Source organism: Oreochromis aureus, linkage group 5, assembly GCF_013358895.1.
Source record: "Oreochromis aureus strain Israel breed Guangdong linkage group 5, ZZ_aureus, whole genome shotgun sequence".
NCBI classification, from domain to species: Eukaryota; Metazoa; Chordata; class Actinopteri; order Cichliformes; family Cichlidae; genus Oreochromis; species Oreochromis aureus.
Window position 1 is genome coordinate 21,844,997 of NC_052946.1, and position 13,341 is coordinate 21,858,337.

Sequence of the window (13,341 nt, forward strand, 5' to 3'; positions counted from 1 at the left end):
CATTTTAAGCTGAGGAGAACAGACGAATAAGGTGCAATTTCTGTTTGCTCCGTGTGTAAGCATCCATAAAAGCACACATGTCTGTCTTTGTGGAGCTAGAAAGTACCAGATTCTGCTAGTATTTTAAAGGAGTTAAGTAACATAGTTTAGTATATGAAATGTAAAAAATTAGCCTTTGTGTGTACAGTAACTACAAAATAATAATGCTGTTGTTGGTTGTCCTTACTAACTCCACATAAAACATAAAACAAATATTTTTCTGTTGTAATTTTCAACAGCCAGCTCACAAATTGAGAAATTAAAACTGTAAATTCAGACCTCGCTGCATGTAGCTGTAATCCCCATTATCGTGTTTCAGTGGCTGCAATTAAGTCATATTCACTCCTACTGGAAACGTGCAGGCGTGAACGACATGTGCAAGATTCATGTGGACCTGAAAATTGTAATTCTTCCTCCAGAACCTATCTGCACTGGGTTATTCTAGGCACGCAGCACTTGCAGTATAAAGGAATATGAGAATATTAAAAGGCAGCGAGCAGCTGATCGAGGCTGGGTGGGTGTCTGAATCTGTGATGGCGTACCATCATCACTTTGGAAGCAGCCAGGCTCAGCATGGCAGGCTTGGATGCCTGATGCCACCAGCCATCTGGCTTTGGATGAGACTCCTAAGGGAGACACAGGCTGGTGCCAACCTTCAGAAAACACTTCCAACATGTTTGAGAATAAGAATGGTGTGTTCGGCTACACTGCCGCTCTGTGTGAAAGCAGCAACTGTGTTCCTGCAGTCCGGTGACACATTCGCAAATACTACATGTTCTACATATGTTCACTGTATGCAGGATGTGTACTCAAGGACACTGGGCTCCTGTGGTGAAAAGCCAGAATACAAGACCAATGATTTGTGTAACTCATATGAATTTCATTAATGCAAAGCTCGCAACACAAGTCGAATCAAGTCTTTTTTATTAAACATATGTAGAATGCAGGTGTCTCACCAATTTCAGCTCATGGGTCATGTACAGCCTAACTGGATCTTTAGTGAACCACAACAGTGCACAAATAAAAAAAAAAAAAACTTCCAAACTACATTCTTGAGACATCGATCTACTGTCATTAAATGTGCATTAAAACCATTTCTAATGATTACAATTTATGCTGCTTGGGCTGCTGGTAGGCCAGATCCACTCCTCTGGTGGACTGGATCTGGCCCACAGGTCACATGTCTGACAGCCCTGTTTTAACAGCTAAAACTGTTTCTGCAAGTTCACTTCATGTGTGAGCAGCATAGTTTATTGTATCCTCTGTGGAAGGCGCATAAAAGGCACCAATTTACCATACAGGTATTGCAGTTAACAGACTGCCTTTTCCTCTTTACTGCCTTGCTACAGCTGTGCATATTAAAGAATGAGACTGTAACAGTGTATACTATAGGAGTAAATACTCTAGGACCAGTGCTGGCCATCTGGGGTGTCCTTTCTACTTTAATTTATATTGGAAATGCTCATGTAAGAAAAAAACTGAATTTAGGCAGCTTCTACCAGTTCACAATATAAGGTGATGTAATTCACTTAAGCTTTAGACAAGCTTTACTCTTCTGACCTGAAAAGTCCTAAAATTGGGTACGACAATGGTAACAGGTCATGTGTCTCAGGAAAAATTCTTCTTGTATTCAAAACTTTGTGCACACTCAAAACATATCACACATATGTGTGTTTTGAAATGTGCTCCAGGAATCATCTACATACCAAGTCAAGCCCCTCAAAGACTGACTTTGTTAAAGGTGAATATACAAACATTGGTAATGGCAGTCACAGTCACAAAAAAATCAAATCTTTAGCATAAAAGATGAACTTTGCTGGACCAAAACTGTATAAATTTTTGTGCTTTCAAAAGGTGGTCAATAGTACAAGTTAATAGCAAATAGGTTATAGCATTACTGGTGATAACGCAAACATGAGTTAGCACTTCATTATTGATTATTTATTATTTGGTTTTGAGCCTTTTCGAAAACAAACCAGCAGAAAAAGCAGAACCAGCCACCTTCTCCTTTCTCCCTCTTGTCTCTCTCTCTGGTTACCAGCCTGTCTGAGGTATCAGCAGTGACACAGGAGAGGATGGGAAGTTGTGCTACTTATTGAGATCCCAACACTGTATACCAGGTATGATATAGTCATAGTGATTATTATGATACGTATTATGTTATTTTAGTTGATATATACTGGGGAAAGGATGTTGTACATGAACCTGCCAGGGAAGAGGAAACAACGAAGACCAAAGAGACGATTCATAGATGACAAGAAGGTCTGACAAAGGAGCATAGTAGGGATAGGGTGAGATGGAAGCAATATCCACTGTGGTACCCCCTAAGGGAAGCAGTTGGGGGGGAAAAGGACTAGTAAATATCATATGTTGATGTCAACAAGTTGATTATTAAATTCTGACTTTATTTCAGCTTTTTATTAATTTTGACAACACTAACCACTGTGAACTGAAACCAGATCCAAAATAAACCACAGCTGAACTTTACTTTGGTGACACATCACCAGGATGTGCTTACATTGAACACAAGTCTGTCTGATCTACCTCGATACTCTAGAAAATTAGAGTATTAACCAGCAGCCGAAAAGCCACGTTCGTATAAAAGAAGGAACGACTCTTTCATAGAGGAGTGAATATTTGTGTCTAAATGTCCAAATACGTGTCCAGAAACAATAACTAGTTTCAGGACACCCGCATTTATGCATTCTTGTCTCTCAGACACAAATACGCAGACATGCACACATGCATCAACACACACTGACCTTATGTGACATGTGGAATCAAACACAGCTCTCTCACTGCTGCACACTGCATGAACTATTTATAATGTTCTCCTTCACTGAATTATTGATGAGCTATGTTTTCTGTTTCTCTACACTTTTCTACAGTTCTGTGAGAAATTTGCTTCTTTTTGACTAAATATCCACTCTGGGCCTCTTTCACATTATAAACAATGGGAACAATTTTAAGCAAACAGGGTCGAATGAGAACACCTAACCAACCGTGGGGACGGGGGGAAAAAATAGGCATATGGGGTAAAAACACTATGAAATCATGTTTTTTTTTTTTTAAAAAGTAATGTTGAAGCGAGAATGCTGGGAAGTCAGAGGTAATTTCTTATGTCAGTCACGCCTCTACCTGTATTTCGAGTCATGAAAGATCTAAAGCATGGCATCCACTCTGCCGTGTCTGCCTCACTAGTAGACTGTGATAGCAGGAGGAGAGACAGAAGCACAGAGTTATTCAGGAGTAAGGACTGAAATCCAGTGTACTGTGAAACAGATTGAGCAGCAGACACTCCAGTGAAAATATTCTATGTTCTATTTACAGCCAAACTCTGGGGAGATGACAATGACACGGGGGTTTGTTTTAATCTCCTTCAGAAGCAATAAAGGGGGAGAAAACGTCCCAAAACAAGGACATCTTATTTACTCAGAGCCACACATGACTTTCAACACTAATTGATGTGAAATATTCCGCAATGTAACAAACAGTTGGCTTCCTCTCACTAATTATCACTGATTCTCACATTCCTCCTCCTCCTCAATCTTTCACCTCTTTCCTTCCTCTCCTCCTCCTCCTCCTCCATTCTTCCACACGTTCTCGCATAGACACTGGCAATCATCGTCTCATCGCAGATTAAAAAGGGGCTCGCTATTTTTTTATATAATGCAGCTCAGCCTAATTCGCTCTGGATGAATTATGCATTGTGTCACTAATAATGTGACGGAAAATATTTTTTTCTTCCTGAATGCTTCCAGCGTTTTCTGATTTCCACAGGCTAGATTTTTTTTTTTCTCCTTGCGAGATAATATGCCTTTGATAGATGTGACAATCTGTTACCGGAGATGGTTTGGCATGACGTAGGCAAGCGGCTGAAACAAATAATTCAAGAGTTTTATAGTTCCAATGAATTTAGGTAAATTTTCTCTCTGCGTTTCCTCTGTTTGCCAATTTCTAGACACTGTACTTTATTTGTGTTTTCTCTACATGTGTCCCGCTTTCAGTTAATGTAATTATCTTCTGAGCTGTCAACACGGTAGGGACTGTTTATTCTAAGTTCTCTGTACAACTGTAGCAGGAAAAACAGACATCTTCAGATAACTGTGTCAGTAAACACCAAACTGCTCCTCTAACAAATATGATGCAATTAAATAACAATAAAAAAAACAAAAGCACGGAAATATAATTCTGGTAATTATGTTTTTTAACATGCTAATACCAGGCTGAACAATGTTTTACAATCAGACTTGCCTAAATTCTGTGTGGCGTGGATTCAACAATTGCTTAGAGACTTTGGTCCATGTTGACTTCAGCCATCACAGTTGCTGCAAATTCATCCTGAGTCACTGATACAGTACAAAGCAAGATGGAGCCATGCTTTCATGTTGTTTATGCCAGCGGTCTACAACCTTTTTTGCGCCACGGACCAGTTAATTTCCAACAATATTTTCATGGACCGGCCTTTAAGGATAAAAACAACAAAATAAAACCATTACCGGTACCAAAAAAAAGAAGATTTATTCATAACCAATGGAAAAGACCCAGGGAAAGCAAGTTAACGATAAAAACGATAAACACCAAAAACTGATGAAAACCCTGAAAACCATAAATTTCACACCTGAGCCTCAACTCTCGCGGCCTGGTACCAAACGGCTCACAGACCGGTACCGGTCCGTGGCCCAGGGGTTGGGGACCGCTGGTTTATGCAAATTTCTCACGCTACTAGCCAAATGTTAAAGCAGAAGTCGAGGCACATAAGACCAGACAACCTTTTTCCAATCTTCTATTGTCCAGTGTTGGTGAGGCTGTGTGAACTGTAACTACAATTTCCTGTTCTTAGCTCAGAGGAGTGACAGCCAGTGAGGTCTTCTTCTGCTGCTTCAAAGTTTGTGTTGTGTGCTCTTCTGCGTACCTTTATTGTAACAAGAGATTATTTGAGTTACCGGTTTCAGGTCAATCTCTGTAAACCCTTGAGTTTGTTGTTTAGGAAAATTCCAGCAGTTCAGCAGTTTCTGAAACATTCAGACCAGCCTGTCAGGCAACAACCACAATGCCACCTTAAAAGTCACTTAAATCAGCTTGCTTCCCCATTTTAATGCTTTTTTAAACTTTTTTAAAGGTCATCTTGATAATATCTACAAGCCTAAGTATATTGAGATGCTGCCATGTGATTAGCTGATTAGATATTTGCAATAACAAGCAGTCTTAAGCACAAAAACATGTGCCTAATGAAAAACTAGTATAACATAAAAAAAACAGCAAACACTATACACAATAAACTATTCATAATTGAGTATTTCCTGTTTAGCTAAAACCTGATAAAGCTGATTTCTTTAAACAGAAACACAAATCAGCACATGGATAAAATCATAGTGTCGCTGTATGCATAAAAAGTGCATCACATCAATGACTAACTTGCTCAAAATTATTATAGCTAATGAGCAACACTGTCATGACATTGAAAAACTGTGTGGGAAGAGGATATCCAGATCTATCCAACCACCAGCATGTCAAACAGACAATAAATCTAGCATATGACAGTTTCTTCAGTGTGGTAAAGGCTGGGAGTCTGTTGGACTCATGCACATAGGGAAGGCAACCTTCTTTAGTTTTGTTACCACTGCTTAGTTTAAACATCTCCATAATGCTGACAATTCTCCTCCATGGCCTACCTTCTATATCAACATGGCTCAAACTTCATGTTGTGCAAAAGTGGTATTTGATGCATCGTATTGAAAGTTTTACAATTACAACACTTCAGCATCCTTAACCCCAACAGCTTTGTTACCACATCCTTGAAAAGAAGAAAGAATGGTTACAACATTGTCGGCGCAAAGAAACAGTAAAGTTTGGAGAGATTAAGAGAGGATGAGAAGGAGGATATCTGTGCCAAACAAGCTGTGGAAATCAAGCTGAGGAACCAAGATTCAAAGTACAAAGCCTCACACCATGTCCAAATGGTTCTCACCCACTCTGGAGCGACCCACCTGCCAGCTCACAAGGAATGACAACAAAACCTGTTCACAGATTTGGAAAGAATGCTGGATTGAGATGCAGGCTTAAGCCTGCAGAGCAGAAACACAACACACCTATTAACTGAGTTCCCCCTAAAAGCAGAGCAACGGCAGTCTGAAAGTTTTTGCAGACTCTGAGCATCTCAGCATCCAAGCATGAAAGGGATGGCTGACAAACAAATTATCTCTCTGTTTCCATAGCAATCTATGAATGGCCTGTGCTACTGCCTGTGACAACCCGATGCCTGTGAAGACAAGACTCGCCCATAAAACGCTAGCGCTCTGCAGCAAGCCTGTTATTACTGCTATCATTCAATTGGACTTGATTTGCATAATTAAACTCTGTTATTGCCTGGCTCTGAATGCTATTGTCAGGTCCTGTTCTTACCAACCAGACTCCCAGCATGACACAGGACTAGGGGGCACTTAAAGAAGAAATATACCCTCAGATGACCCTGAGATATGACGAATCAATACTAAGATTATCCATTAAATTGAATTTAATAAGCCTCTGTTTCCTGTAGATTGGTCATTTATTTCTGCGTTTCTCCAGGGTAGTCACTGATGAGGTGAGTCACAGCCTGGACTTCACTCTGCTAACCACATGAAAGGCCCTGACGGAGCCGAACGAAGCAGGTCCCGACTGTGAAATAGAGACAGGCAGGAGAAAAAGGAGAAGCTCACAGGCTTATGTAAAATATTGTTTGTGCAAGCTGTGAAAGCTCCAAATATCAATGAAGAAATTTTATCAAGTTAGCTATTTATCATTTGTAATAATGCCTTCATAGCTCTGTGTTAAAGAATGATAGTGAGAAAAAGTGGGTCATTCTTAAAAAAAAAATACCAAGGAACAAGAGAATCAGAGTCACGGTGATTCTCAAGGATAGAATAAATGCAGCAATTGCTGTCTATTTGACAATCCCTGGAGCCACATGCTGGATTCGTACAAACAGTCATCCTCAGTGAAATAAAGTTGTTCACACCAAGAACACACCACGATGACCTGGCAACATCAAGCTGATAACAACCATTGTAGCGAATGTGCAACAATTCAGCGTTTTTCACAAAAACATGCCATTTTGTGTTGGAAATCAGAATCTTACCTCGACTATGTGTGGAGTGGGATTGAATCCACACATGTTGCACACTTGGGAGCGGCATTGTGTGCAGGTGTTGTAGTTGGGTTGTTCTGCTGTGTTGCCTATATTGAGATTTGTTTTACAGAGGGGACAAGAGGCTTTGGCCTTAGAGGAGTCCGGGGGAGCATGCTGCTGCTGCTGCTGAGAAGGGGGTCGAGGCCCTTGTTGCGCAGACTGAGGTCCTGAGGGTTTACCTGCCCCAGGTCCTGGACCAGGAGGTCCTCCTGGTTTGGGGGCTGGTTTAGGGGGCTGCTGTTGGGGTTGAGTAGTCTCTGATATCAGAGTGCTTGCTTGATTGAGAAGAGACGCACCAAAGCCAAACAACTTCCCGAAGGTTTGCTCTGGAGGTGGGGGCTGTCGTGAAGGGGAGCTTCCTGCACTGCGTGTCTGGTCCTGGCGGGGGTGCTGGGGTTGGTGGGCGGGTGAGCTACGGGATAAATCAGGCTGGGATGGGGCCTTGGCCATCCCAGGGAGAGGGACTGCCCCTGGAGGGAGCCTTGCTTGCTGCTGACCTGCGCCAGCTGGACCAGTCTGTTTGGTAGGGCCAGGCACTGGATGGGCCTGCAATGGAGGCTGCGTCTGAGGAGGTGTATGTGTCTGAGGTGCGGGCTGAGCTGAAGCGTTAGGTTTAGGGTCTGGATTGGTTGCATGAGAAGGAGAGTGAATCTGTTGCTGACTCTTGGAACGTGGTGTGGTCATATCCATCCCCAGTGCTCTCTGCATTTGACAGTTTAGACATAACCACTCTTGGACCTGAAAAAGACAGAAAAACAAGGCAATAGCAATGAGCTGCAGTATCTTGTTTTCACAATGGGGTACACTAGATACAAAAATAGAAATTCTTGAATAATCAGTTTCCTCCAACTGCTGAAAGAAGGTTGCATTTTTATCTTGCTGGCTACTGAGTGATTTTACCATGGTGCCACAAACTGATAGAAGGAAAAGTCTTGCAGGCAGCCAGAAAAGTCCTGCTGACAATCAAGCCTCTTTCTCCATTCCTCCTCTACTTCACTATGTCAACATGCTCTCCTAGTAGCAAGTCTAAAACCCCTGGAAAAAGAATGAAAGAATAAGCAGCTGCCTCACAGACCACCATTACCAATTACTCACTAGATTCTCTTCCGTGAACTTTAAAGCTACATAAAAAGTGATTCACTCATCACACATCACTCCGTGGCTGACAGGTTGCTGCTAGTGGGCATTCTGGCTTTCAGTTGTGTTGGTAATTCTCTAATCTACTTACCACCCCCTCATGTGTCAATCAGCAGTATCATTCGCTCCTATTGGTAGTCACTTTAATTTCTCACCCCAAAGTTATGAAAAGTTAAAACTGGAACCAGCCATTTTATTTTGCCTGTTGCTGCAACAATCGGTGCTCTGCCACTCGCTTTCAGCGTGGAAGCTTCTTAACTCCGTTTCACCCACAAAGGCAAACACATGAACGTGCTGTTGTTGACTGCAAAAGCAGACACAACTAAGTCTTCATGTAAGCAAGTGAAAAGCTGAAAATCCACTGCATTCATTTATGACCGTAATGTCAAGACAACAATAGAAACAGCATCACTGGTAGCATCTTGTGCAGCTAAGGTCTGATTTAGGCTTTAGGGAATCTTTCTAGTGCCTACGATATATCCTGTAGAAGTGGCCGATGTCGTTGGTATGATTTTTGTTTGTGTGATGCATCGGTGTTTCATACATAATGCTGGCCAATAGAAACCAATAAAATGCTGGGACTTTTTCCCTCCTGTGTCCCCACTCTTTATAATGGTTGATTCAAGTTTTTCCACTACTTTGTAAAGTCCCTCGCATCCATTCCGATAGTTTCAGCACTCTCTCCAGGAATTTGCCAACTTATGTGTGTCCTTATATTGATGTTATTCCTTATACTGAGATGATGGTTGTTATTCTCTCACTGATATATTTAAAAACTGCTGTGAAAAATTAGTCGGAAGTGAACAGGATGAGTCCACGGTGTGCCAACCTGACGTGTATTTACACTTTTAGGGAGGCGCACGTCAAGTTACAGCCTACGTTAAGTTCATGGTTCAGAGGAGTTTACACAGAGGCAGTAGGTTACATTCTAGATTTCCCACTGAAGTATAAATCACTAGCAGTGTGGCGAACATTACCATTAGCTTTGTTATAAAGTGACCACCAGAAACTATAAAAGCAAGGACTGGGTGTGAGTAACTGTGTTTTCATGTCATCCACAGTGATTTAGTGAACCATAAACTCCACTAGTCCAATTTCTCTTCACTCTCTAAAGATATCCAAGTAAAATGAACTAAAAACTGAAGAATGCTTGTATGGGTGTGAATATGAATGAGTGTGTTGATCTGTTTATGTGACAGACTGGGCGCAGTCCTTTATCCAGTGCGTGCTGGGGTAGCCTCCAGCCTGCTCTGAATGGGAAATATTGTGTGTGGAAAATGATTCAACCACAGAATAATTGTGAATGGTGTAAAATATCTCATTGAGGAAGGATTTGAGTATCCCCATGCCTCCGCATAGGCATTTATTGCTACCCATCACTTACCCATAAACAAAATGTGTGTGAAATAAATCTGACAAATGAGATGAACTCTGGAAATCCTCAGTAAATCACAGCTGCCTCCTGATTTTATAATCTGCCCTTCCCTTGTCTTTTCTGGGAGTCTCTTTCCTTTTTTGCTTTCTCATGATTTCATATTTGCATTACATAACGTGGAGAGCTCCTCATTAAAATCATTCCTCCAATCTCCTCGTGTTTCTCCTGCTGATCTCTTTGCCTCTTGTTTTCATTTCTTGTTCACTTACTGCTTCATACACACACACAAAAAGGTGAAAGCCAGAAAGAGGCGCTAGTGATGGCACATGGCCATAGACTGTAATTGGCATCCTGGTGCTCTGACAGCTGCCACACTATTGTAACTGTCTTGGATTCGTGGTCATTGCATAATACCTTAATGAATTATAAATGAAGGCAGCGAAAGGTTGTCTAAGGGTTGGGGATCGCTTGGAGGTCTGGGCCTCAAAGAACAAGCTGGGAGGGCTGGACTGGGGGTTTTCTTCCTTAGAGCTTAGGGTCAAAAATTGCCTTTCAGACTGTGAATCTGGATTTCATAAAGATTTTAGTTCAACTTCACCCAAGAATTATTTGCACTCTAAGAATTTCTAAAAAAGTGTAATGCTAAAAAAAGCCTGCTTAGGGCAGTCTGAAAATGCTTTTAACTAACAGTTTGTCAGCAGAGATGTTCCTGCTCCATTATTCCATAATTTACAATACACTCAGCACTACATGTGGCAGAGTACACATCACTGCTGAGCAGACTTCAGTGTGGATTCAAGAGGAGTTGTCACATTAACCCTCTAAAGCCTGAAACATGAAATAATTTCCAGAAAACATATTTTTTTGAGAATGGAGTGTTTATTGAACCTTCTGACAAGAAAATAAATAAATATCCATTTGCACACATGAGTTTTCATTTAATGGCATTTTTTTCCAAATTATTGCTTAAACATGCTGTGCAATTTATTTATGTTTTTCAGGTGAAAAAAAATCCCACTGATGATGATGATGATGATGATGATGAAGTCTCAAAAACTTATGTATCAAATATCATACACTAGACAGGGGTTTAACTCACTAACTAGTTTGTGAAGCATTCTGATAAAATATTTATCAACAATGACTACAAGTTTCCTTTTTAATAAAACTCTGTACATAAGCTGATATCAGCATATGATAAATGCAGTAAATGCAAAGATTTCATACTATTTTATGCAGGTCTTGTATTTATTAATGCATTTCTAAAGCCGTCTGATATCTGCCTGCATGTATTACATCAAGATTAAGCAAAATTGTATCATACTACTAGATAAACAGGAGGAAGAAAGACATAATTTAGTCACTTCACAATTTAGCTATGAGTCACTGGACCTCAACTGTAGTATTGCCCCACATATTGTAAAGCAGTGACTCACTATTATGCTGGGATTTCTGGTTGAAGAAGAAGCTCTCTAACTTAAACCCACTCATAACATCCAGTATTGCTGAAGCCTGATCGGACTGAATTCATTTCTCTGCACTTCATTATTCAGTTATAATTATTCACTATTTGAACTGCTGCAAAAAATGAGATATGGGTAGTGATATGACTCACATGTCTCAACGCAGGCAATTTTTTCCTGCCTCCAGTGGTCAGAATTCTAGTTTAAATGATGTAGAATTGAGTTTGTCATATTCAACACAAATTGAACTCATCATTAGGTATGATTACAGGTGCAATACAGCACCTACAGTAACTATCCTGATCTAGGCAGAAGTACAGTAGTGCTGAGCTAGACAGCATTTTCTGTAGCTGTAGCACTTGCTAACAGGCAGCTGCTTCCTCTGGGTGGAGAAAAAAAACAACCAATCGGGGAGATCATGTGTGTTAGACACTTCCTCCGGCTGAGCTGGCTGGTTTCCTGCAGGCCCTATGTGCACATAAATGCCATAAAATCCTATTCTGATCCAACTCTTCTACACAGTCTAGTTTTTTATCTGCCTTTCTGGATCAAATTCTGATTATGCAAAGAGAAGCTTTCAGGCTGCGTTAAAAGTGAAGGAAATTAAAAATCTATTCATCAGTTCACAGATGAAACACTCATCAGAAAACTACCACACATATTATGACAAGCACGACTGTGAGATTGTTAACATGATTTTACAGCACTGCTTTAGTCATCGGGAAGAACTTTAGCTCTTCTTTGAATCCCTGCTGCTGCTTTCTGACCACACCTATCTGTTCTGGTCATTGTCAGAGGCATGGGCTTGAAATTTTCAACCAGATGGGGCAGTAATAGACTACATTTCACTCTGCTTAATAGTCATTTCTTAATAACAAGGTAATGCAGTTTTTAATTATATATTTTCTTATTCTTATTGCAACAAAATCTTCAATGAATCTATCGCAACAGCTCAAAATTTGACTGTTGACTGCTTTTAAATGTTTAGCAACCGCTTCACCTGCTTTACAGTATTTCTTTATCTGTTAAGTCAGTCATTCGATCAGTCAGTCATTCAGTAAGTCCGTGTAGACAGAGTAAGTCACAGGCTCAGCAGCACCTTAGCCTACTGCCTGGCTCACTGCCAGTTCCTGGTATAAGGCGCGATCAGGCCACGGTTTTCACTGTCAATCAGGGAAACTGAGACGCTGGGTGCAGAGGTGAATCCTGGGGACAGTGAAAAAAGCCAACACAGCGCCATCTAACACTGGACACTTTATCTAATCAGAGACTCGTGTAGAAACTCTTATTTCTATGACAATTATTGTCCTTGATATTTTTTTTTCTGAGACACAGTTAGGATAATCATATAAAGCTCACCAAGGGGAAAAAAAACACTCCGGAAAAAACAAAGAAAGCAGCTGTGCGAAGGGCAAGCAGCTATTTATCAATTTCTTCATGTCTCTGCTTGCCTCCGCCTCATCTCTCCATCTCATTCCTTTCTGCGTCCCCCTTGTTATGAGGCAATCATGTGGATCTTTATGAAATCTGATCTGTATCAGCAAAAAAAAAAAAGAACACACACAAGCACAAGCACACTGCACACTCCGTCTCCTGCCCTGCCTCTCTATCAGTTCTCTTTTGCAGTCCTCCATCTTTTTCTCCTGCACTTATCTTCATTTCTCCTTGTTATCTGCATCTCTCACATCCCATCACTCCATCTAATTTTCTTCTTCCAGCTCCGTCAACATCTGTGTGTTTATGACGACTCTCTTCAGGGCCAGAAATTCATACCCAGCTAGTTTCAAATGAGGGTAAATTTCAGAAAGCTAACTGCCACACTGCCAGGTAAATGTTTGTACCAAAATAGTCGCGTAACAAAGAACTATGCTGAGAGTGTCTACCTCTCATTTACGAGTGCGTGCTTCTGTCTTCTGCTGTGTTAGAGTCTGACACATATACAGACGTTAGAAGATGTAACACTGCATACATCACACAGGTGCACAAAGTTTCCCTGTTTTTCTTCTTCGTGCGTTTGTTGACAGGTGTGAGACATCATGCCGTCCATCATTCCCCAGGAAAGCTGGATAACGAACGCGCTGAGACACATCCAAACTTCAGCTGACAAAGATGCAGATGGGAAAGCAGCTTTGTCTCAGAGATCACAATGCGGTATC

The 13,341-nt window shown here is 41.0% G+C and overlaps 1 protein-coding gene across 1 annotated transcript in view; it reads right to left on the reverse strand.

Moving 5' to 3' along the window:
* The window catches only part of bsnb (bassoon (presynaptic cytomatrix protein) b), a 74,371-nt gene that overhangs the window by 40,429 nt on the left and 20,601 nt on the right, over window positions 1-13,341 (reverse strand). The window contains 1 exon segment of the mRNA XM_039612244.1: window positions 7,160-7,948. Within this exon segment, the coding sequence (XP_039468178.1) occupies window positions 7,160-7,948 (789 nt within the window).